The 17,340-nt window shown below is 40.9% G+C and overlaps 1 protein-coding gene across 4 annotated transcripts in view; it reads right to left on the minus strand.

Annotated features, from left to right (window-relative positions):
• LOC136872814 (probable 3',5'-cyclic phosphodiesterase pde-5) overlaps positions 1-17,340 on the minus strand; it is a 1,073,569-nt gene that overhangs the window by 20,084 nt on the left and 1,036,145 nt on the right. For 3 of the 4 annotated variants that reach the window (XM_068227549.1, XM_067146655.2, XM_068227551.1), the window contains 3 exons: positions 13,815-14,017; positions 4,627-4,864; positions 2,771-2,929 (listed from right to left, as the gene is read on the minus strand). In XM_068227549.1, coding sequence (XP_068083650.1) covers positions 2,771-2,929; positions 4,627-4,864; positions 13,815-14,017 — 600 coding nt within the window. The remainder of the gene's footprint in view (positions 1-2,770; positions 2,930-4,626; positions 4,865-13,814; positions 14,018-17,340) is intronic. The other variant, XM_068227550.1, reaches the window with a different exon arrangement.

Here is a 17,340-nt window from a genome sequence, read left to right on the forward strand (position 1 = left end):
CCGAGAGGATTTGTCATGTTGACGATACCTCATCCACAGCGATCTTTTCTAACATGGAAGCCTAATTATTAAAATAGTAACTACCACTTCATAGATCAGAATCTGTAAACTACAGCAACCACGGCGTGATAGTGTTGGTGGTTTGAAATGCTGACTGAGACTGTGATGTTCTCTAACATATGGTGATGAATACCCAATACCTTCAGGAGATGGTGGTGGTGGTGATTATTGTTTTAAGACGAAGTATAACTGGGCAACCGCCCTCTATTAACGCAAATCGAAGGGCAAAAATGCAAGGGGTCCGGCCAAAGAAAGGCAAGGACCATGAAGGGCGTGAAAATGAAAGTTTCTCTTGGCATTGAACACTCTAATAACATTGGGGTCAGAAAAGAACAAGAGTTGACCATGGGAGGTCAGGATTGATGAAAGCAAGGAGCCTGACCCAAGTAAGTAGAAGCAATGTCAGGACTCAGCTAAGGGCCCCGCAGTCATCAAACCACACTCCCAAGTTAAGAGCCCCTGGGGCTCCTTTCAGTTGCCTCTTATGACAGGGAGGGGATACCATGGGTAAGATGCCACGTGGTTATACGGCCTCTCCAACCGAACATCAAGCCGGAGTTGTTTTCTCTTCTCTGAATTACAATTTTATTGTTTTGAAAGGAAGAAAATATCAAGTAGCTACTCAGACCTTGTAGACTTGGGAAGAATTATTTGATTCTCAATCAGTGGCAGTGCATGTTGAATTATGTTGGTGGTTCTGTGCTGTAACATCCAGTTCATTGCAGTTAGACAAATCTAAATTCGTACTGCATACGGGAAGTGAGCTGTGTGCATCCGTCCCACAACCCTGCAGAAACGCCTTGTTCCATGTCCTAAAAGCTTTGAAATTCCCAGAAATTTACAGAGAAAATACAAGTTAACACACATTTCAATTTGTAAGACCCCAATTTTGAGAGACTTCAAGGATATAAATAACTAACTTGTAAAAGAAAACAGCAGTTAAATAACAAAAATAAAATCTTTCTTCTGCTTATTGCAAAAAGGTTGATCTAGTATCAACACACTCGTATTTACAGAGGTTCTGAGACCTACTTACATCTTTGGGAGTTGGCGGGGGAACATCATCTGATGATACTAACATTCCTATTTTCATTTTCATGACTACCTAACTTCGAAGAATTCACACCATTACAGAGAAACATCTTCATGATTACTTGTAGAATGTTTACTGATGTAATTCATTTTAACTTGTCTCATCTTGCCAGCTGTATTATGAAGAGTGAAAACCTTTGTCGAAAGAAGGTCAATTTAAACCCTTGAAATAATACTCTGCCAAATTGTTATGCAATAGTAAGGCGCCAGCCTGGAGCAGTGACATGTCAATACAAATCGTTAAGACAGATCTTTCCTTTCACATCCACCAAGACAAAGTTGTCCCAAAGAGGATGATAGTCCAAGAGAGGAGTGCGCATGATTTACAGCCGTGCTTCGGGAGGAAGTGTCAACGATTCTGAAAATTAGGATGTCTCAGAGACACAGCCCTTCAGTACACATGAATGGGCCAGCGTGCTGTAAGGCGTGCAGTTCTTACAGAACATTATAGGTGACTCTTAGCCACCTATAGGAGAAAGCTGTAGTTAAGTGTGCTCTTTAATGTTCCGTCATTCACAGATCCAAGCAAGGTTGCCAGATCACCAGCATCTGAATGGGTATCGATCTTTGACTGAAGGATGGAACTGCTCATCGCTGTATATTATACTGTTCATTCCGGTGGTTCTGCATCTCTGCAGATCGTATTGTGAAGCTGCCCCTACTTTCAATTGTTTCCTTGTTTAAAATTATCTTTATTTCAGGGTCATCTTCAGCTCAATGCAAGAGCAGAATATAGGCACTGAGCGGCAAAAAGTCATGGGAAGACACTGAATGTGATGTTAACGAGTTGCTCCTCTGAGAGCCCTCAAAACAGCAACAATACAGTGAGGTATTGACTCTACAAGGTGTTGGAATCATTCTGGAGGGATCTGGACCCACACATCTTGCATTGCATTGCATGTATTTGGTGCAGGGTTCATGGAGCGTGCACCAGCATGGACAGCATCCCACAAATGCTTGACTGGATTAAGACTGGGGGATCTGGTGGGCCAATCCATGGTTGTAACTTCATTGGAGTACTCCTCCAACCACCTGCGTGCCACCACAGAGTGGTAACATGGCGCATTGTCATGTTGAAACATGGCACCTCCATCAGGGTATTCCATGGTTCTGTGGAGGCGATGTGGTGTTCGTTCGTTAAATGCCTGTGGTCTTCCTGTGTGGCAGTTTATGCAGGTGGTAACATTCTCTCTGCGATATTGAAGATCCACCCTTGGCACTGTTTATCTCCGAAACCCAAATTCGTATGTAATCTCCGCAATGCTATGACCCATGTGCCATGCACCAATGATCATTCCATGTTCAAAGTCAGTTAACTCACAATGTGTTGCAATCTTCATGACACTGGTGTCTGTCAGAGACTGCTCAGCTACGTAGCAGCTAGTCTCAGTGCTCAGGAGTCATACACGGCACATTTTCTAATGGGACACTCCTTCCTGTGACTTTTGGCCACTCAGTGTATTAATTGTAGTTTCAATTATTAATAACAAAAATGTGACAAACGACTATTAACATACAACAGTTACCTGAATAATTGTAGCCCAAATGGGATGGTTCCCTTCTAAGAATGGGAATCATAAAAAATAAGTTTAGGCAGAAAAGGAGAAAGGAGCCTCACCTGCTGGAGGATGGCGACAGTCTGGTTGAAATGGTGGTGCTCCATCGTCGAGGTGCTGTAGATGGCTGCAAGAGGAGATTCTGTCTCTAGCATGAATTTGTTGTTCTTGCCACGGTGATCGAGGTCGTGACACAGGGCGGCGATGTAAAGGGCCAGGCACTGTAAGGGAGAAGTGCTTATCTTTCTAATAACACTTAGCAAGTGAAGAAACACAACCCTGACTCAACAGCTGGAATAAGTTGAAGAAAGTTTCATTGATAAACTTTGTTTATGTTGTCAGTGAGCTAAATAAGAGAAAGTAGAGGGAAACTAGTATGTGACACCTTGTGCAGAAAGGGACCCAAAGTCAGCAGTGGAAATTTTACAGCAGAGCTCAACAAAAGTGTCTGGGGTGTAAAAACTGCATTTCTATGTTTTGACTTCATGTGCTATGCATGAGTATAACGACGGGAACCTGCCAAGTGGAACAACCTAATTCGTCACAAAGTTTGCTCAGCGAAAGAGGGGACGAAATAAGCGAACACGTGTTTTGGTTTATCCGTAGACATTCGACCGTTTCCGGGAAAATGACGGTCGAAGTTTCTGACGTGCTTTATGTGTCTATTAGAGTGTAGTAAGTTCAACTGACGCGGTGGCACAGAGGCTTTCGCCACGACCTCACTCTTTTGCATCCCGTGTTCAAATCCCAACAAAAGTTTTTTGTGTTTCATTTATTTACTTTTGTCAATTGACTATTACTATATGAGTAGTTTTGACCAATGTATTTTGCAATACTATTGTCCTTTTTTGTCTATTAATGTTCTCTCTGGTAAATGAATTTTAAAACAACTTATTTCACTGAAGCTCAACTTGTAGAATTCCAGCAAGATATAGCAGATATCCTGGATTCTGGAGGTCAAATGGACTGTGTCGCGATTGATTTATCTAAGGTCTTTGTTAGGGTAGATCATGGGAGTCTACTGGCAAAAGTGAGTGAAATTGGAGTAGACAAATGGGTGACTTGATTGAATGGGTAACTATATTTCTAGAAAATAGATCTCAGAGAATTAGAGTTGGTGAAGCATTATCTGACCCTGTGATAATTAAGAGGGGAATTCCTCAAGGCAGTATTATTGGACCTTTATGTTTTCTTATATATATAAATGATATGAAATGGAATCACAGGTAAGGTTTTTTGCAGATGATGTTATTCTGTATAGAGTAATAAATAAGTTACAAGATTGTGAGAAACTGCAAAATGACCTTGATAATGTGCGAGATGGACAGTAGGCAATAGTATGATGACAAACAGGGTTAAAAGTCAGGTTGTGAGTTTCACAATTAGGAAAAGTCCTCTCACTTTAAATTACTGTGTTGATGGGGTGAAAGTTCCTTATGGAGATCATTGTAAGTACCTAGGTGTTAATCTCTCCTAAGTTACGCAGCAGCTTGAGTCTTTGCAACTTGATGTCATGAAAGAGAAAGCTGTAACTGGCATTTTTCTCAAAATACACTTTTCTTAATATCATCATCATCATTTTCCAGCTCTATTTTATTGTTTCTGGTGTACAAGTGCTCGCCACTTCTTCCTGTCAAAGTATAGTTTCTGTTCCTCTATGTCCTCCCACTTGGCGTTCCACTTGCTGACCTATGATTTCAATGTGTCTATTCATTTATTCCTTGGTCTCCCAACTGGCCTCTCTCCTTATGTCCTTTCCATGTAATGGATCACCTTGTTTAAGAGCAGCATAAGACAATAGGACCTAGACCAGAGCATCATAATGGATGAGGAGTGCTGGAGAGAGGGAGGTATGTGGAATGGAACTCAGCTGGATTTCAGTGAGGCAAAACGATGTTATTGATGATGAACTGCTTACCTCATTGGAAGAAAATACAGTCTGAGCATGCTTGATGATGCTGTACATGGAATTGGCCACTGCAAATCCGTGCGTCCAGTTGTGATATGGTACCCGCCGGTAGTTCTTCTTGACCGTCAACGTGAAGCGGATGAGGGAATCTCGGTCGAACTTTGTCAGACCGAAGAGATCCTTGAACATGTAGATGGCATGTCGGGCCTTCTCGTAGTCGTCCAGCGTGAAGACACTGAAGTAATAGCTGCAAAAAATGAAAGGCTGCATGTGTATTTCTACCGGGAAAAGAACAATTCTCAATTCCTTCATTTTTAACAACATTTTCAAGTATAACAAGGATTTTTCCTTTCATATACCAATGAAGGTACAGTGGTTTGATAAGTTGACAGGTTTAGTGGTGGTGGTGGTGATTACTGTTCTAATAGAAAGTACAACTGGGCAACCATCCTCAGCTAACACTAATCACAGGGAAAAATTGAAGGGTTCCAACACTTCAAACAAGTGTCCGACTAGTTGGCTGAATGGTCAGCATACTGGCCTTCAGTTCAGAGGGTCCCGGGTTCGATTCCCGGCCGGGTCGGGGATTTTAACCTTTATTGATTAATTCCAATGGCTTGGGGGCTGGGTGTTTGTGCTGTCCCCAACATCCCTGCAACTCTCACACCACACATAACACTATCCTCTACCACAATAACACGCAGTTACCTACAAATGGCAGATGCTGCCCACCCTCATCGGAGGGTGTACCTTACAAGCAGTATTGCCAACTTAGTGGATTTTCCGCTAAATTTGGTGGAATTAGAAGACTGTCGGCGGAGAAATATATCATTTAGCTGACAGCAGAATATTTGGCGGAATTCTAGATTTATTATAGTGGAATTTAGTGTTTTATCCATTTTATGTTCTTTTTTAATTTGTACTCCAGTCTGTCTCTGAGCTATTCCGTATTTCTTGTCAGGAGCTAGCAGTCACATGAGGAAAACATGTTATTTGGATTTGATGTTATGAGATCATGCTGTCATGAACTTCTGCGTGGGGAAAGGGTACTTATCTCTTAGTTGACGAATGACGACAGATAATGAAACTGTGAGAGAGTAGCATTTATTTTCATGCTATGAAGGTAGACCGTTTAATAAACTGGCGTGTTTTGTGTGTGGCCCTTGAGATAGGGGATTCACCTACTTTTCACCCTTTACCGAGCTCAATAGCTGCAGTTGCTTAAGTGCGGCCAGTATCCAGTATTCGGGAGATAGTAGGTTCGAACCCCACTGTTGGCAGCCCTGAAAATGGTTTTCCATGGTTTCCCATTTTCACACCAGGCTGTACCTTAATTAAGGCCACAGCCGCTTCCTTCCCAATCCCAGCCCTTCCCTGTCCCATCGTCGCCTAAGACCTATCTGAGTCGGTGCGATGTTAAGCAACTAGCAAAAAAAAGTTTGCACCCGGCACTAAAATGCCTGCAAGTTTTAGCTCGCCGGCTCGCAGACAGGGGGTTAATCCCAGTGAAACTCCCAGATCAGGTGAGTGCAGACATTTACTTTTATTATTATTATTATTATTATTATTATTATTATTATTATTATTATTATTATTATTATTGGTCATTTTATTGCTCATTATTTGATATCGGATTTCTTGGCAGAATTTTAGCGGATTTTAAGTAGTATTTAGTGGATCTTGAAAATATAAGTTGGCAACACTGCTTACAAGGGTTGCACTCGGCTAGAAATAGCCACACAAATATTTTTTACTTAAAAAAAGTAAGGTATCGGCCAAACCTAATACCATTAGGGTTGGAGGAGAACAAGAGTTAACCAAGTGAGGTAAGATAGGATAGATGAAAGTCAGGAGCTAAAGGCTCCATGGTCACCAATCCATGCTCCCAAGATAAGAGCCCCTGGGGCTCTTTCAGTCACCTCTTAGGAGAGGTAGAGGATACCACCCCCACCCCGCAGGGGATCATTGCTGGAAAGAGTCTTCTATCATTGCCAGACAGTATACATATTTTGGTGTAGTTCTAGGTAGATTTGGCAGATCCCCAGGAGCACAAACACAACAGAGAAATTTTAAATTAAAGCCAACACTTATTTCGCTGAATTTGAAATTTCTTAATGATCTGTTATTCAAATACAGAAAAGACACCATTGCGAATGCAGCCTAATACAGGAGTACTTTAACTTTCTATGGCAGTTGAAACATTAGAATGTACGCATTTATAAATGTATTAAATAATATAGAATTAACAGTATTAATAGACAAATCAAGATAACATTTACAAGTACAGAGAGTATTTATTATTATCATTTATTATTATTTTTTTATTTTTTCATTATTTGCTAATAGATCAACTAAGGACGATGATAAGTTCCATTATCCATTCTTGTGTTTATTCAGTTTTCAATTGATCCAGTAGGTTTACATTACCTTGCTGTGACAAGCATGGCTTTCACCCGACCACTTTTCACCAGTTGTCCACTTCTCATCATGCAAAGTCCCAAAAGTCATGATACTTGTTCTGAAAAGGTCTTGTTTGAGCGCATCATCTGGTCGTAGGTACATTTCTTCAAGGCCTTTCTTGACGTCAACATACCAGGGAATTCTTTATAGTTTTGAGTCAAAATTGTTAAAAATGCATTTTGTCCATCGAGAGTCAACAATTCATTGTAAGTGACCGTAGAAACGAGCTCTGAGTTTGTGCATTGTGTCTCTGATCTTCTCTATTTTAGAGTAGATTTCTTGTCTGGATTTTTTTTTTTTCAGGAACTAAGCAGATTAGCTCAGTGGTACAGCCTTGACTACTGATCCGGGGTCCGGAGATGGCATGGGATTGAATCCCACTGCTAGCCATTCTTGAAATGGTTTTGCATTTCATCCCCAGGTAAATGGCATTTTTTAAAGGCCACAGCTCCTTTCTTCCTACTAACAAATCATTTCTTTCTTCAACTGGAGGAATGGGAAATCCACCTCAGTAGCTGAGTGGTTAGCATGCTGGCCTTTGGACACAAGGGTACTGGATTAGATTCCTGCCTGCATCAAAGGATTTTTACCTCAAATGGCAAATTCCTTTTGCACACTCTTGTGTGTATCTCAACTCCTCTGTGTGGAGGTTAGTGGCAGTTAGTGGATAATGGGATGGCTGTCCATAGGAAGGTTGAGGGAGAAATACTCTGGAACTAAAACTGGAATATTATTGGCTCATCATCATTCATTGATGAGTAGGGTAGGAGGCACCATTTCAAAGTCTCCCACAGTGTCATAAACCTTAAATGCAGCCCTGAGATCATGTGATTGTCACGAAACAGATGAGGTTATTGCTATTTGCAGATTATATTTTGGTCTGGGAAACAGACAGCAAAGAAGTACAAGAACAACTTGATGTACTAAACAAGTCTGTATAGCATAAAAATCAGCACAGAGGAAAGCAAGACCATGGTCATATCAAGAGGAGAAAGACAAAGGAAAGGCATTGTGAAAATTGTTGGTCAAAGCCTTGAAATTGTTGACAGTTTTGAATACCTAGAGAGTGAATGAATGCAGAATACAAGGCTGAACATGGAAATTAGCAAGAGAGTGCAACAGGGCGATGCGTTCTACCAGAGTGCAAGAAACCTTGTCCGGAAATGTAAAGTGATAATTTACTATGTACCCATATTGAGACCTGGACAATGACAAGTAGGGAGTAGAATTATTCAAGCCAGTGAAATGAAATAACTAACAAGTATGATAGCAAAGACAGAGTGAGAAATGAAATGTGAGTTAGGAGATCGGAATGGAGAACCTAAATGAGAGAATTGATAGGAGTAAACTAAGATTGTTTGGACATGTAAAGAGGATGGAGGAGAAAATAATACAAAAAAAAAAGATGATAGGGATAAAGTTTGACAGAAAAAGAGCAAGAGGGAGACCTAGAACAAGGTGGATAAAGAGGAGTGCAAGAAGAAGAAACCTAGACTGGGACGAAATGATGAAGAGAAATGATGGAAGGAGGGATTAAGGTGGAGAAGTGCCAGCAGGAGCTGGATAAAGGAAGAGGAGGAAGAAGAGGTTGAATGGGAATACATGCGCTATGACAAGGCAGTGTTGGAAGAGGGAGCAACAGAAAGAGGAGACAACAGTGAACATGACAACACAAAAGGACAAGAACAACCTACATAGCTTCACATGCACATGCTGTGTACAAACAGACAGGATCTGTCCTCATCAATATCAGTTCTTCTGCATCCATCCATTCTCAACCCCTAGAACCTTGTTTCTGTCCACCACCATTCTCTTTATCTTTTTGTCTGTTTTACTGTAATGTAGAATAATCTATAGGCAAGTTTTATAAAAACATGAAAACTCCCATAGATACAGAGTGTTTCGGTGGGATGTCTCACTTTTAAATTAGCTATAACTCCACATCCTTACATGTCTTTTAAACTGTACAGACATTGTAATGATGTACAAAGTCAGGAGTTTCAGTAGATGTCACCAGATGGCAGATTCCATTTGATGTATCGATACTGATATGTATCCATACATATCGCAACGTTGCTGTGGCCATGGAGGAATATTGATGTACTCTGTTGTTGTCACATAAAGCTTTAAAATAGAGTACACAATTCAACAGTGTATATTTATTGTGAAGAATTATTGGCTCACCAATTCTGTTACCACCACACAAAGAGCTTACCAACATGAGTACGGTGATCATCATGTTCTGTATTGAAAGACAATTCTAATGTTAGTGGAGAAGCTGGAACGAACTGCTTCATTAGTCAGTTAAAAAGGAAAGCATAATCCGCCGTCAGCAGTGCCACAGCATTCTGTAGCAATTGCTTCGCTCCCAAAAGACGTCTTTATGCCGTCTGTCACAAGAGACCGGCTACTCGGTAACAATGTGTCAAAAAGCAGCAATACGTGCAAAACTCTAGCTGTACAAAGTGACAGCAGTACAGGAGCTGAAGGAACCCGTCAAAATGAAGCATCTGCAATACTACAGTAGGTTCCTCAACTTTATATCAGATAATCCTTATCACTTCATCCAGAAAAAGTTGGAGTGTGGTGTGCAATAACCAGTCGCAGGTCATTGGACCAAATTTCTTTGACAAAACTGTTAATACGGATGTGTATAAGAACATTTTCATGGAATTCATGGAGCAGCTAGACAACATCAAACTTCCACAAGCGTATTTCCAACAGGATGGCATCACATGCCACTTCCAATGAATTTTGTCTAATAGTTGTAGTGAAGAATATGTTAGAATAGCATATTTTGGATATTTCCATTCAGTCATCACTTATGCTATTGGTCTCTGGGGCTGCTACAAATCAAATCTTGATGTTATTTGTCGAATACAGAAACGAGCTATCAGAATTATATTGAGACGTAACAGGTTAGATCATTAGGTAGGTAGGTAGGTAAGGGTTATTCTGCCCGAAGGCAGGTCCGAACCTCTGCAGAGGTGTTCTTGAGCCGGAGTTTACGTGCGGTAGGGTGGCCAGTTCCTTTCCGCTCCTCCATTCCCTTACCCCCCCACAAACAGCGCATGGCAACCCATCCAACTCCTGACCACGCCCAATGTTGCTTAACTTCGGAGATCTCACGGGATCCGGTGTTTCAACATGGCTACGGCCGTTGGCGGTTAGATCATTGCAGACCATTATTTAAGAGACTAAGGATACTCCCAGTACCAAGCATATACATCATGCAATGCATTCTACACGTGAAAAAAAATATTGATCACTTCAGAAAGAATTTTGACAATCACAATTACCAGACGCGAACAAGAAATAATATTTTTATCGAGCACAAGAGTAAAACCATTGCCTTGAGACATGTAGACTCTGTTGGAATCAGATTGTATAATAAGCTTCCAAATACGATTAAAGATATTAGTCCCGTCAGTTCATTTATCACAGCTTTAAAAAATCTCCTGCTGAGTAGCTGCTTCTACAGTACAGAAGAATACATGATGAAGTGCTGGTAATGATGCTACTACTTATTAACTTGTAAACTTTCTTAATGTCTAGTATATAGCCTTAAAAATATGTTAATGTCACATTGACTATGTTCATATTATTAACACCACACCAATATATTTTTATTTTGTCTTGTAAATATTGGTTATTAATATTATTTAAAAAAAATAAGATGTGCTGTCCTAACATTGAGGTATTTGGTGTTTCTGTTTTTCTTCTTTTTCAAAATATTCATTGTTGTGCATATATTATTGTTAGTATTAGGAAATCACTTGACAACTCCTATACTGTTGGCATATTTCAAAATATGTAATTGTACAGTCTATGGAAGCTAAATAAATGAATGAATGAAAATCCATGGCACACATCAGCAGCTCCTTCAAAACCATGTTATCTCTAAAGATTTGTGGTCTCCAAGATCACCAGACTTGACGTCAGCAGATTATTTTCTGTGAGGCTATCTGAAGGAAAGAGTCTACAGAAACAAACCATGAACCATCCAAGATCTCCGGAGAAACATCACAACTGAAATAATGAATATCGATGTCGACGAAAACATGGTGAAGCGGGAAAGAATGTGTCTCTAGGAGGAGGGCGGGCCGGGGTGGGGGAGAATTCGAACATGTCTTGTAACTGTCATTATTTCTCCCAGAGATGACCTCTCATTTCAACTTGGGTACGTTTATGTTCTCTTATTCAGTCAAAGACTAGATTGAATTACAAAGTGAGACATCCCACTGAAACATACTGTATTAGATCATGTGAATCAGGGGACACCTACTTCACACTTCCATTTGACCAATACTAAGTTTTTGCTGGAGACCACGTGTCCATTGATCTAGGTTGTAGATGACCCCCTCAGCCAGCCAATAAGTATTTAAAAAAGCTTATTCTGTACTCATCAGAGAACCCAACTAGTATTCACATAGACCGCATCTTTGCAATTGTGCCAATCAGCCGATCAACTTTACTAGATAAGAACCAGGAAGCAATGAATAGAAGGACAATGTTTCATGCCAATTGTGATAATCAACAAAAAACTCAAGATTTTTAAAGTGTTTCATCATATTTTTAGATATATTGTAGTTTAGTGTTAATTTTTTATATTTATATTGTTAAACATCTCATGATTTTACTTGCCAGGGACTACACTTTTATAACAAGCTACATTTCAACATCTCCTTAATCAGCTGATTGAGTCTCTGTACTCATTTAAGAACCCAGTAAACAGGGAATGATTGGACAACCTTTTAATGCATATATGAAGGTTGGGCAAAAGTCATTGTAACTATTTTTTCTTGCAGATATGTAAGCGAATCACAAACGGCTATTTGTCACATGGAAGCAATGAAGTTATAGTGTGTATTCACAACAACAAAATGGCTCTGTGACTGCTGGGGGTAGCTGTGAAATCAGATGTGTGGCAACTGTCGTGTGAGATGAAGTAACCCGTGTTGAGCTGCGAGCATACATCAAATTAGCCATTCTTCATGAAGAAATGCAAGGGAATGTCACAGTGAATTGGCCCTCCCATACCGTACAGTAGGTGGTGCCCAAAATTGCATTTCAGTGCATACCACATGCGCTGACGTAAGTTCAACGGTGGATGCGATGTGCAACACGCTCCTACCACCTAGCCACTTCCTGCAGTTGCAGCTCTGTCTGCAATATCCTGTGGATGGTGCATTTCTTGATGCCACTTGCCCTCTCTAACTCCAGTAGCGCTCATCGTCTGTCTTCCTCCAGGAGCTGCTCTATGACGGCACACGCCACATTGGTCTGCACACTGACAGGTCTTCCAGAGCATTACTGATCACCGGTTGTGCCACACATCCTTGCTGAAACTTTCCTACCCATCATGCTACTGTACGGTATGGGAGCTTCCACCAATTCACTATGATGTTTTCTCATATTTCTTACCCGAAGAACGGCTGTTTTGATGTATGTGCACTATTCAACTCGGGTCACTGCCATCTCACATGGCGCTTGCCATACAACTCATTTCACAGCGCTCTCTGTGCTATTTCCAGTGATTACAGAGCCATCAGTTGTGAATACACGCTATGCCTGCATAGCTTCAACACAACAAATAGCAGTTTGTGATCTGCTCACATATCTGCAAGAAAAAATAGTTACAATGACTTTTGCCTAACTCTCATATTCATAAATGACAAACAAAAAAAAAAAAAAAAAACAAAAAAAAAAAAACCTCAAGAGTTTACTTCTTATATTTTAGATGTTTTTGCTTCAGTTATTTTTGATATTGTAACAATCATGGCTTACATATAATGGCTGAGGATGACATAACAATTTGAGTTTCTATGAATGAAACCTGGTTATTTCATTCTATATGTATATTGAATAGGTAGACCCACTTCTATCTCATTTAACTACCCTAGTCCATTGTGAAGCAACCCATGTAAATACAAGAATGCCACTTTCATTCAGTATAATATAAGAAAGGTCTCTTCTCCATTAGTAGAACATAAGGTACATATAAAGTTAATGAATGTAAAGTACATTCTTTTGAGTCTCTACTCTAAACATTTGAAAATAATCTGAGCTTAAGTGTTCTAATAGTGAGTTTTTAAAGAGATTGCTGCATTTTCTCAGTGCTCACACCCAAATCATATCTGTTCACTGGGTAAAGTGTCCGACTCGTTGGCTGAATGGTCAGCGTACTGGCCTTCGGTTCAGAGGGTCCCGGGTTTGATTCCCGGCCGGGTCGGGGATTTTAAACTTAATTGGTTAATTCCAATGGCCCGGGGGCTGGGTGTTTATGTGTCCCCAACATCCCTGCAACTCACACACCACACATAACACTATCCTCCACCACAATAACACGCAGTTACCAACACATGGCAGATGCTGCCCACCCTCATCGGAGGGTCTGCCTTACAAGGGCTGCAGTCGGCTAGTAATAGCCACACAAAATTAATAAAAATTACTGGGTAAAGTGGCACTCAGCTGTTCCACGTCGCTGACAGGTAGAGGACTAGTATATTCATTATTTGTTCATAACATCACCAGTTCATGACTAGTACAATATTGTACATATATGCATGTAATTTAAAGTGATTTGATAGAATCTCTGGACGTTCTTGTGGAATGAAACATGTCATTCTTTGTTTAGTAGTGTGTATTCTCTATTTTTATTCTGTTATGTGCTCCTAAGTTTCTATTTATGACTTGATTTGAAACTTGTTTGTTCCGACAGGTTGCAACTCACTTACTCGTCCACTCCAGGCATCACGTCAGGTATACCCTGCAGCTGTATCGCCTCCACTTCGGCCTCGGAACACGTGTTGTGATAACTGAGGACCTCTAGAGCCACACGGTACTTCTGTTCTGAACGGGCGATCTTCTCGTAGAGCTTGGCGTGGTGTAACGCCAATCCACAGTACACTGCAAACATCTCAAACGCCTCCTCATCTTCCTGAAAATATCCAGCACAATGACGTTAATGAAAATGAAAAAAATGAAAATCCACAGCTTGTTTCCAGTCATTCAACCAGGTCAGGAATGGAATGAATGAAGCCTCCATCTAGCAGCGAGGATAGAAATTGTGCTGGCTGCCGAAGCCTGTCGCACTCCTCTGGGGCAATGATTAATGAAAGACAGATGAAATGAAATTATATTGGAGAGTGTTGCTGGAATGAATTATGACAGGGAAAACCGGAGTACCCGGAGAAAAACCTGTCCTTCCTCCACTTTGTCCAGCACAAATCTCACATGGAGTGACCGGGATTTGAACCACGGAACCCAGCGGTGAGAGGCCAGCGCGATGCTGCCTGAGCCACAGAGGCTCACAATGACATTAATATAAAAAGAATGTCAACAATTATAGGGGCATCTCATTAGTATCTGTTCCCTATAAGATTCTCTCCAAAGCAGTTCAGAACAAAATAGAAGCTCACCTTGACCAACTGATTGGGGAATACCAGGCTGGCTTCAGAAAAAGCCGTTCGTACCCAGAACAGATCTTTAACAACAATACTGTAGCTACAAAGATACCAAAATACACAGAACTAGCAATAGAAACACAATGCCTGTGGAAACTAGAATCAGTCACCAGAGTTCCAATAGTAATGCACAGTTCAAGAAATTAGGGGAACATGTTTTGTAACGTCTGGTATGTGAACGTTAATTTGGTAGATGGGGTTCCAATGGTCATACAGCATACCTTGAGACTTTAGATACTCAGGGTATTTCAAATCGAAATTATACTCCCTCCATTTGTATGACCTAGACGTCCTGTTTGAGTGCCCCGTTTAACACAGCAACATCGCGCAGCTCACCTTCTGTTTGCCCATACCCACGTCAACTGGCACTTCCCCAATGGAGACCTGTGTTGTTCACAGCCATGCATTAAACTGTCAGGTGACCCCTCAAAACAAAGTGAATAGCAGTGTGTCCGTGTGTCGTTGTGAGGTATACAGACTACTGCGGTCATTTGAGCATTATGTACGTCAACCAGCACATCCTATGAGATATCTTAAGAAGGTTCAAGTCGCAAGGGCCGTCACTTTGATCCAGGAAGGATGGACTTTTCGTCGTGTTGCTGTGGATCTCAATGTCTCTCCGTCAGTTATTCAACGCTTGTGGAATCGCTACAGTGAGACAGACCAGTTCACAAGGAAGGTTGGACAAAGTCGTGGACGCATGACAACCCCACAGGATGACCGATATCTGACCATCTGATAATACCAATATAATGGTCCGGCCAGGCAGGCATCTGACCATCTGTGCGTTGCGGCTTCGTTCAGCAACTGCCAGAGAACTGCAACAAGACCTCAGGAGGGTCACTGGAGTCACAGTGTTTGATTAGACAGTAAGGAACAGGTTAAGAGATGTGTCCTTACGACCCAGACGTCCTGTTTAAGTGCCCCGTTTAACGCAGCAACATCGCGCAGCTCACCTTCTGTTTGCCTGTACCTACGTCAACTGGCAACTTCGCCAATGGAGATCGGGGTTGTTCATAGATGAGTCCAGATTTCCCCTGACACAGCGTGATGGATGTCAACGTGTATGGACTGCCGTGGTGAGCAGTACATGCCAAATGTTGTCCAGGAAGGCGACCGATTCGGGCAGGGTTGATGGCCGTACGGATCTTGTCATCGTCCATGGAGCTATTTTTACTCACCCACCTTGCTAGCTTCTTTCGTATCTTCCTTATTACTTACTCCGGAGTTACTTATTGTTCTCGTTACTTTGAGACGTCATTTACATTAATGTGAAGTTGTATAGTGCACAAGCTGGAATTGCTGAATTCACGCTTCCAGTCTCACAATTCACCAGATTAAACTGTACCTCTACTGGTCACCAGTATTACTATATCATTTATTAATTCTAGACCACAAATGTTTTAGAATTGACTCCATTTATTTTAAATCACCAACATTGCCTCTCAAAAAGAGGATTCTTACTACAACTTTATTTTTTTGATGTCTCCACGGCCTCCTGCAAATACAATACCATATAATCTCTTTTCCTTTTTCTTGATCATCCTTTTTTGTTGCTTAATCTTCATTTCACCATGGAGCCGCTACAAGGCTGAAATACAACAACTAAATGACAAGAAATCAAGCAATCTGGTCTCATGATAAGCAAGTCCGAAATGGGAGTGTTGCCTGTTAGTCGAGGGAACACCTGTACTAGTACCAGTATCACTCTAGATAGATCAAAGTTGGAACAAGTAGGGCCTATATCAGTTCCATTATATCGGCAGTGTAGTTACAGCAGATAGCCGACCATCTGCAGAAATCACTAAAGGAATACAGAATGGAGCACAGTTTTATCATCTTGTGAGAAAACTTCTTTGAGATAAGCAAGTTCCATTAACAACTTGTTTGTACCAGTTATGAGATACTACAGTCAAGAAACCTGCATCCAAACCAACTACAACTACAAGCAATGGAAATGTTCTTAAGAACTATGATTCAGAATAGAAGGAAGGACAAAATAAGAAACGATGAGATACGTCACCTTGTCCAAATGAAAACATCCCTTAGCAAGATCTGTGTCGAAGCCAGGCTGGAATGGTTCGTTCATCTTGAAAGAATGCACCCACAATGGACAGCTAGAGCGTGGTTTGATTGAAGGCAAGAGATCAAGAGGTCAGCCAAGGAAGAGATGGATCGATCAGTTTAGAAATGATATAACGGGGCGAGGTCTGGATTTTCAGCAGGTTATAGAAGGAGACATTTACATGGCAGTGGCCGCACGTGACCCTTATCAAAGCGTTAGCTCATTAGTTTGTAGAAACATGGATAAAAACAATGTATGGATATTAAAGCTTAAATAGAAGCATGCATTTTTAACCTTACACAAATCAATCCTCTCTATGCATCTGCATATATTACTTCTTGTAACACAACTCTATCCAGCGATTTTTGTCAGCAAAAATGTCTGTAACAGAATCATGGAGACCCATATTGTTACTGCAGCTTTTCCGGAGGTTCTTCTCAATTAAAATTAATGACAACTTTTAATCATTTTTATTGTGTTTGCGTACTTCTTATCCATTTCATTGCCGAGAAAGATAATTTGACAGAGGCGCTAGTAGCAGGAACGGTCTGGTTACTTCAGGTAATGCCACATTTAATCCTGAACATGTTAAATGTTTATAAAGTTTTAGTATGCAGGACTTCTTAAGTTCTGTTGATGCGTAGATTGCTGACAACTCGGTTTTGAGTACCAGGACGTTGAAGTAGCTAGCATGTGATTTAACCTGAGACTTGAATGGCCGAGAAGGGAAAG

This window comes from Anabrus simplex, chromosome 1 (genome assembly GCF_040414725.1).
Source record: "Anabrus simplex isolate iqAnaSimp1 chromosome 1, ASM4041472v1, whole genome shotgun sequence".
Classification (NCBI taxonomy): domain Eukaryota; kingdom Metazoa; phylum Arthropoda; class Insecta; order Orthoptera; family Tettigoniidae; genus Anabrus; species Anabrus simplex.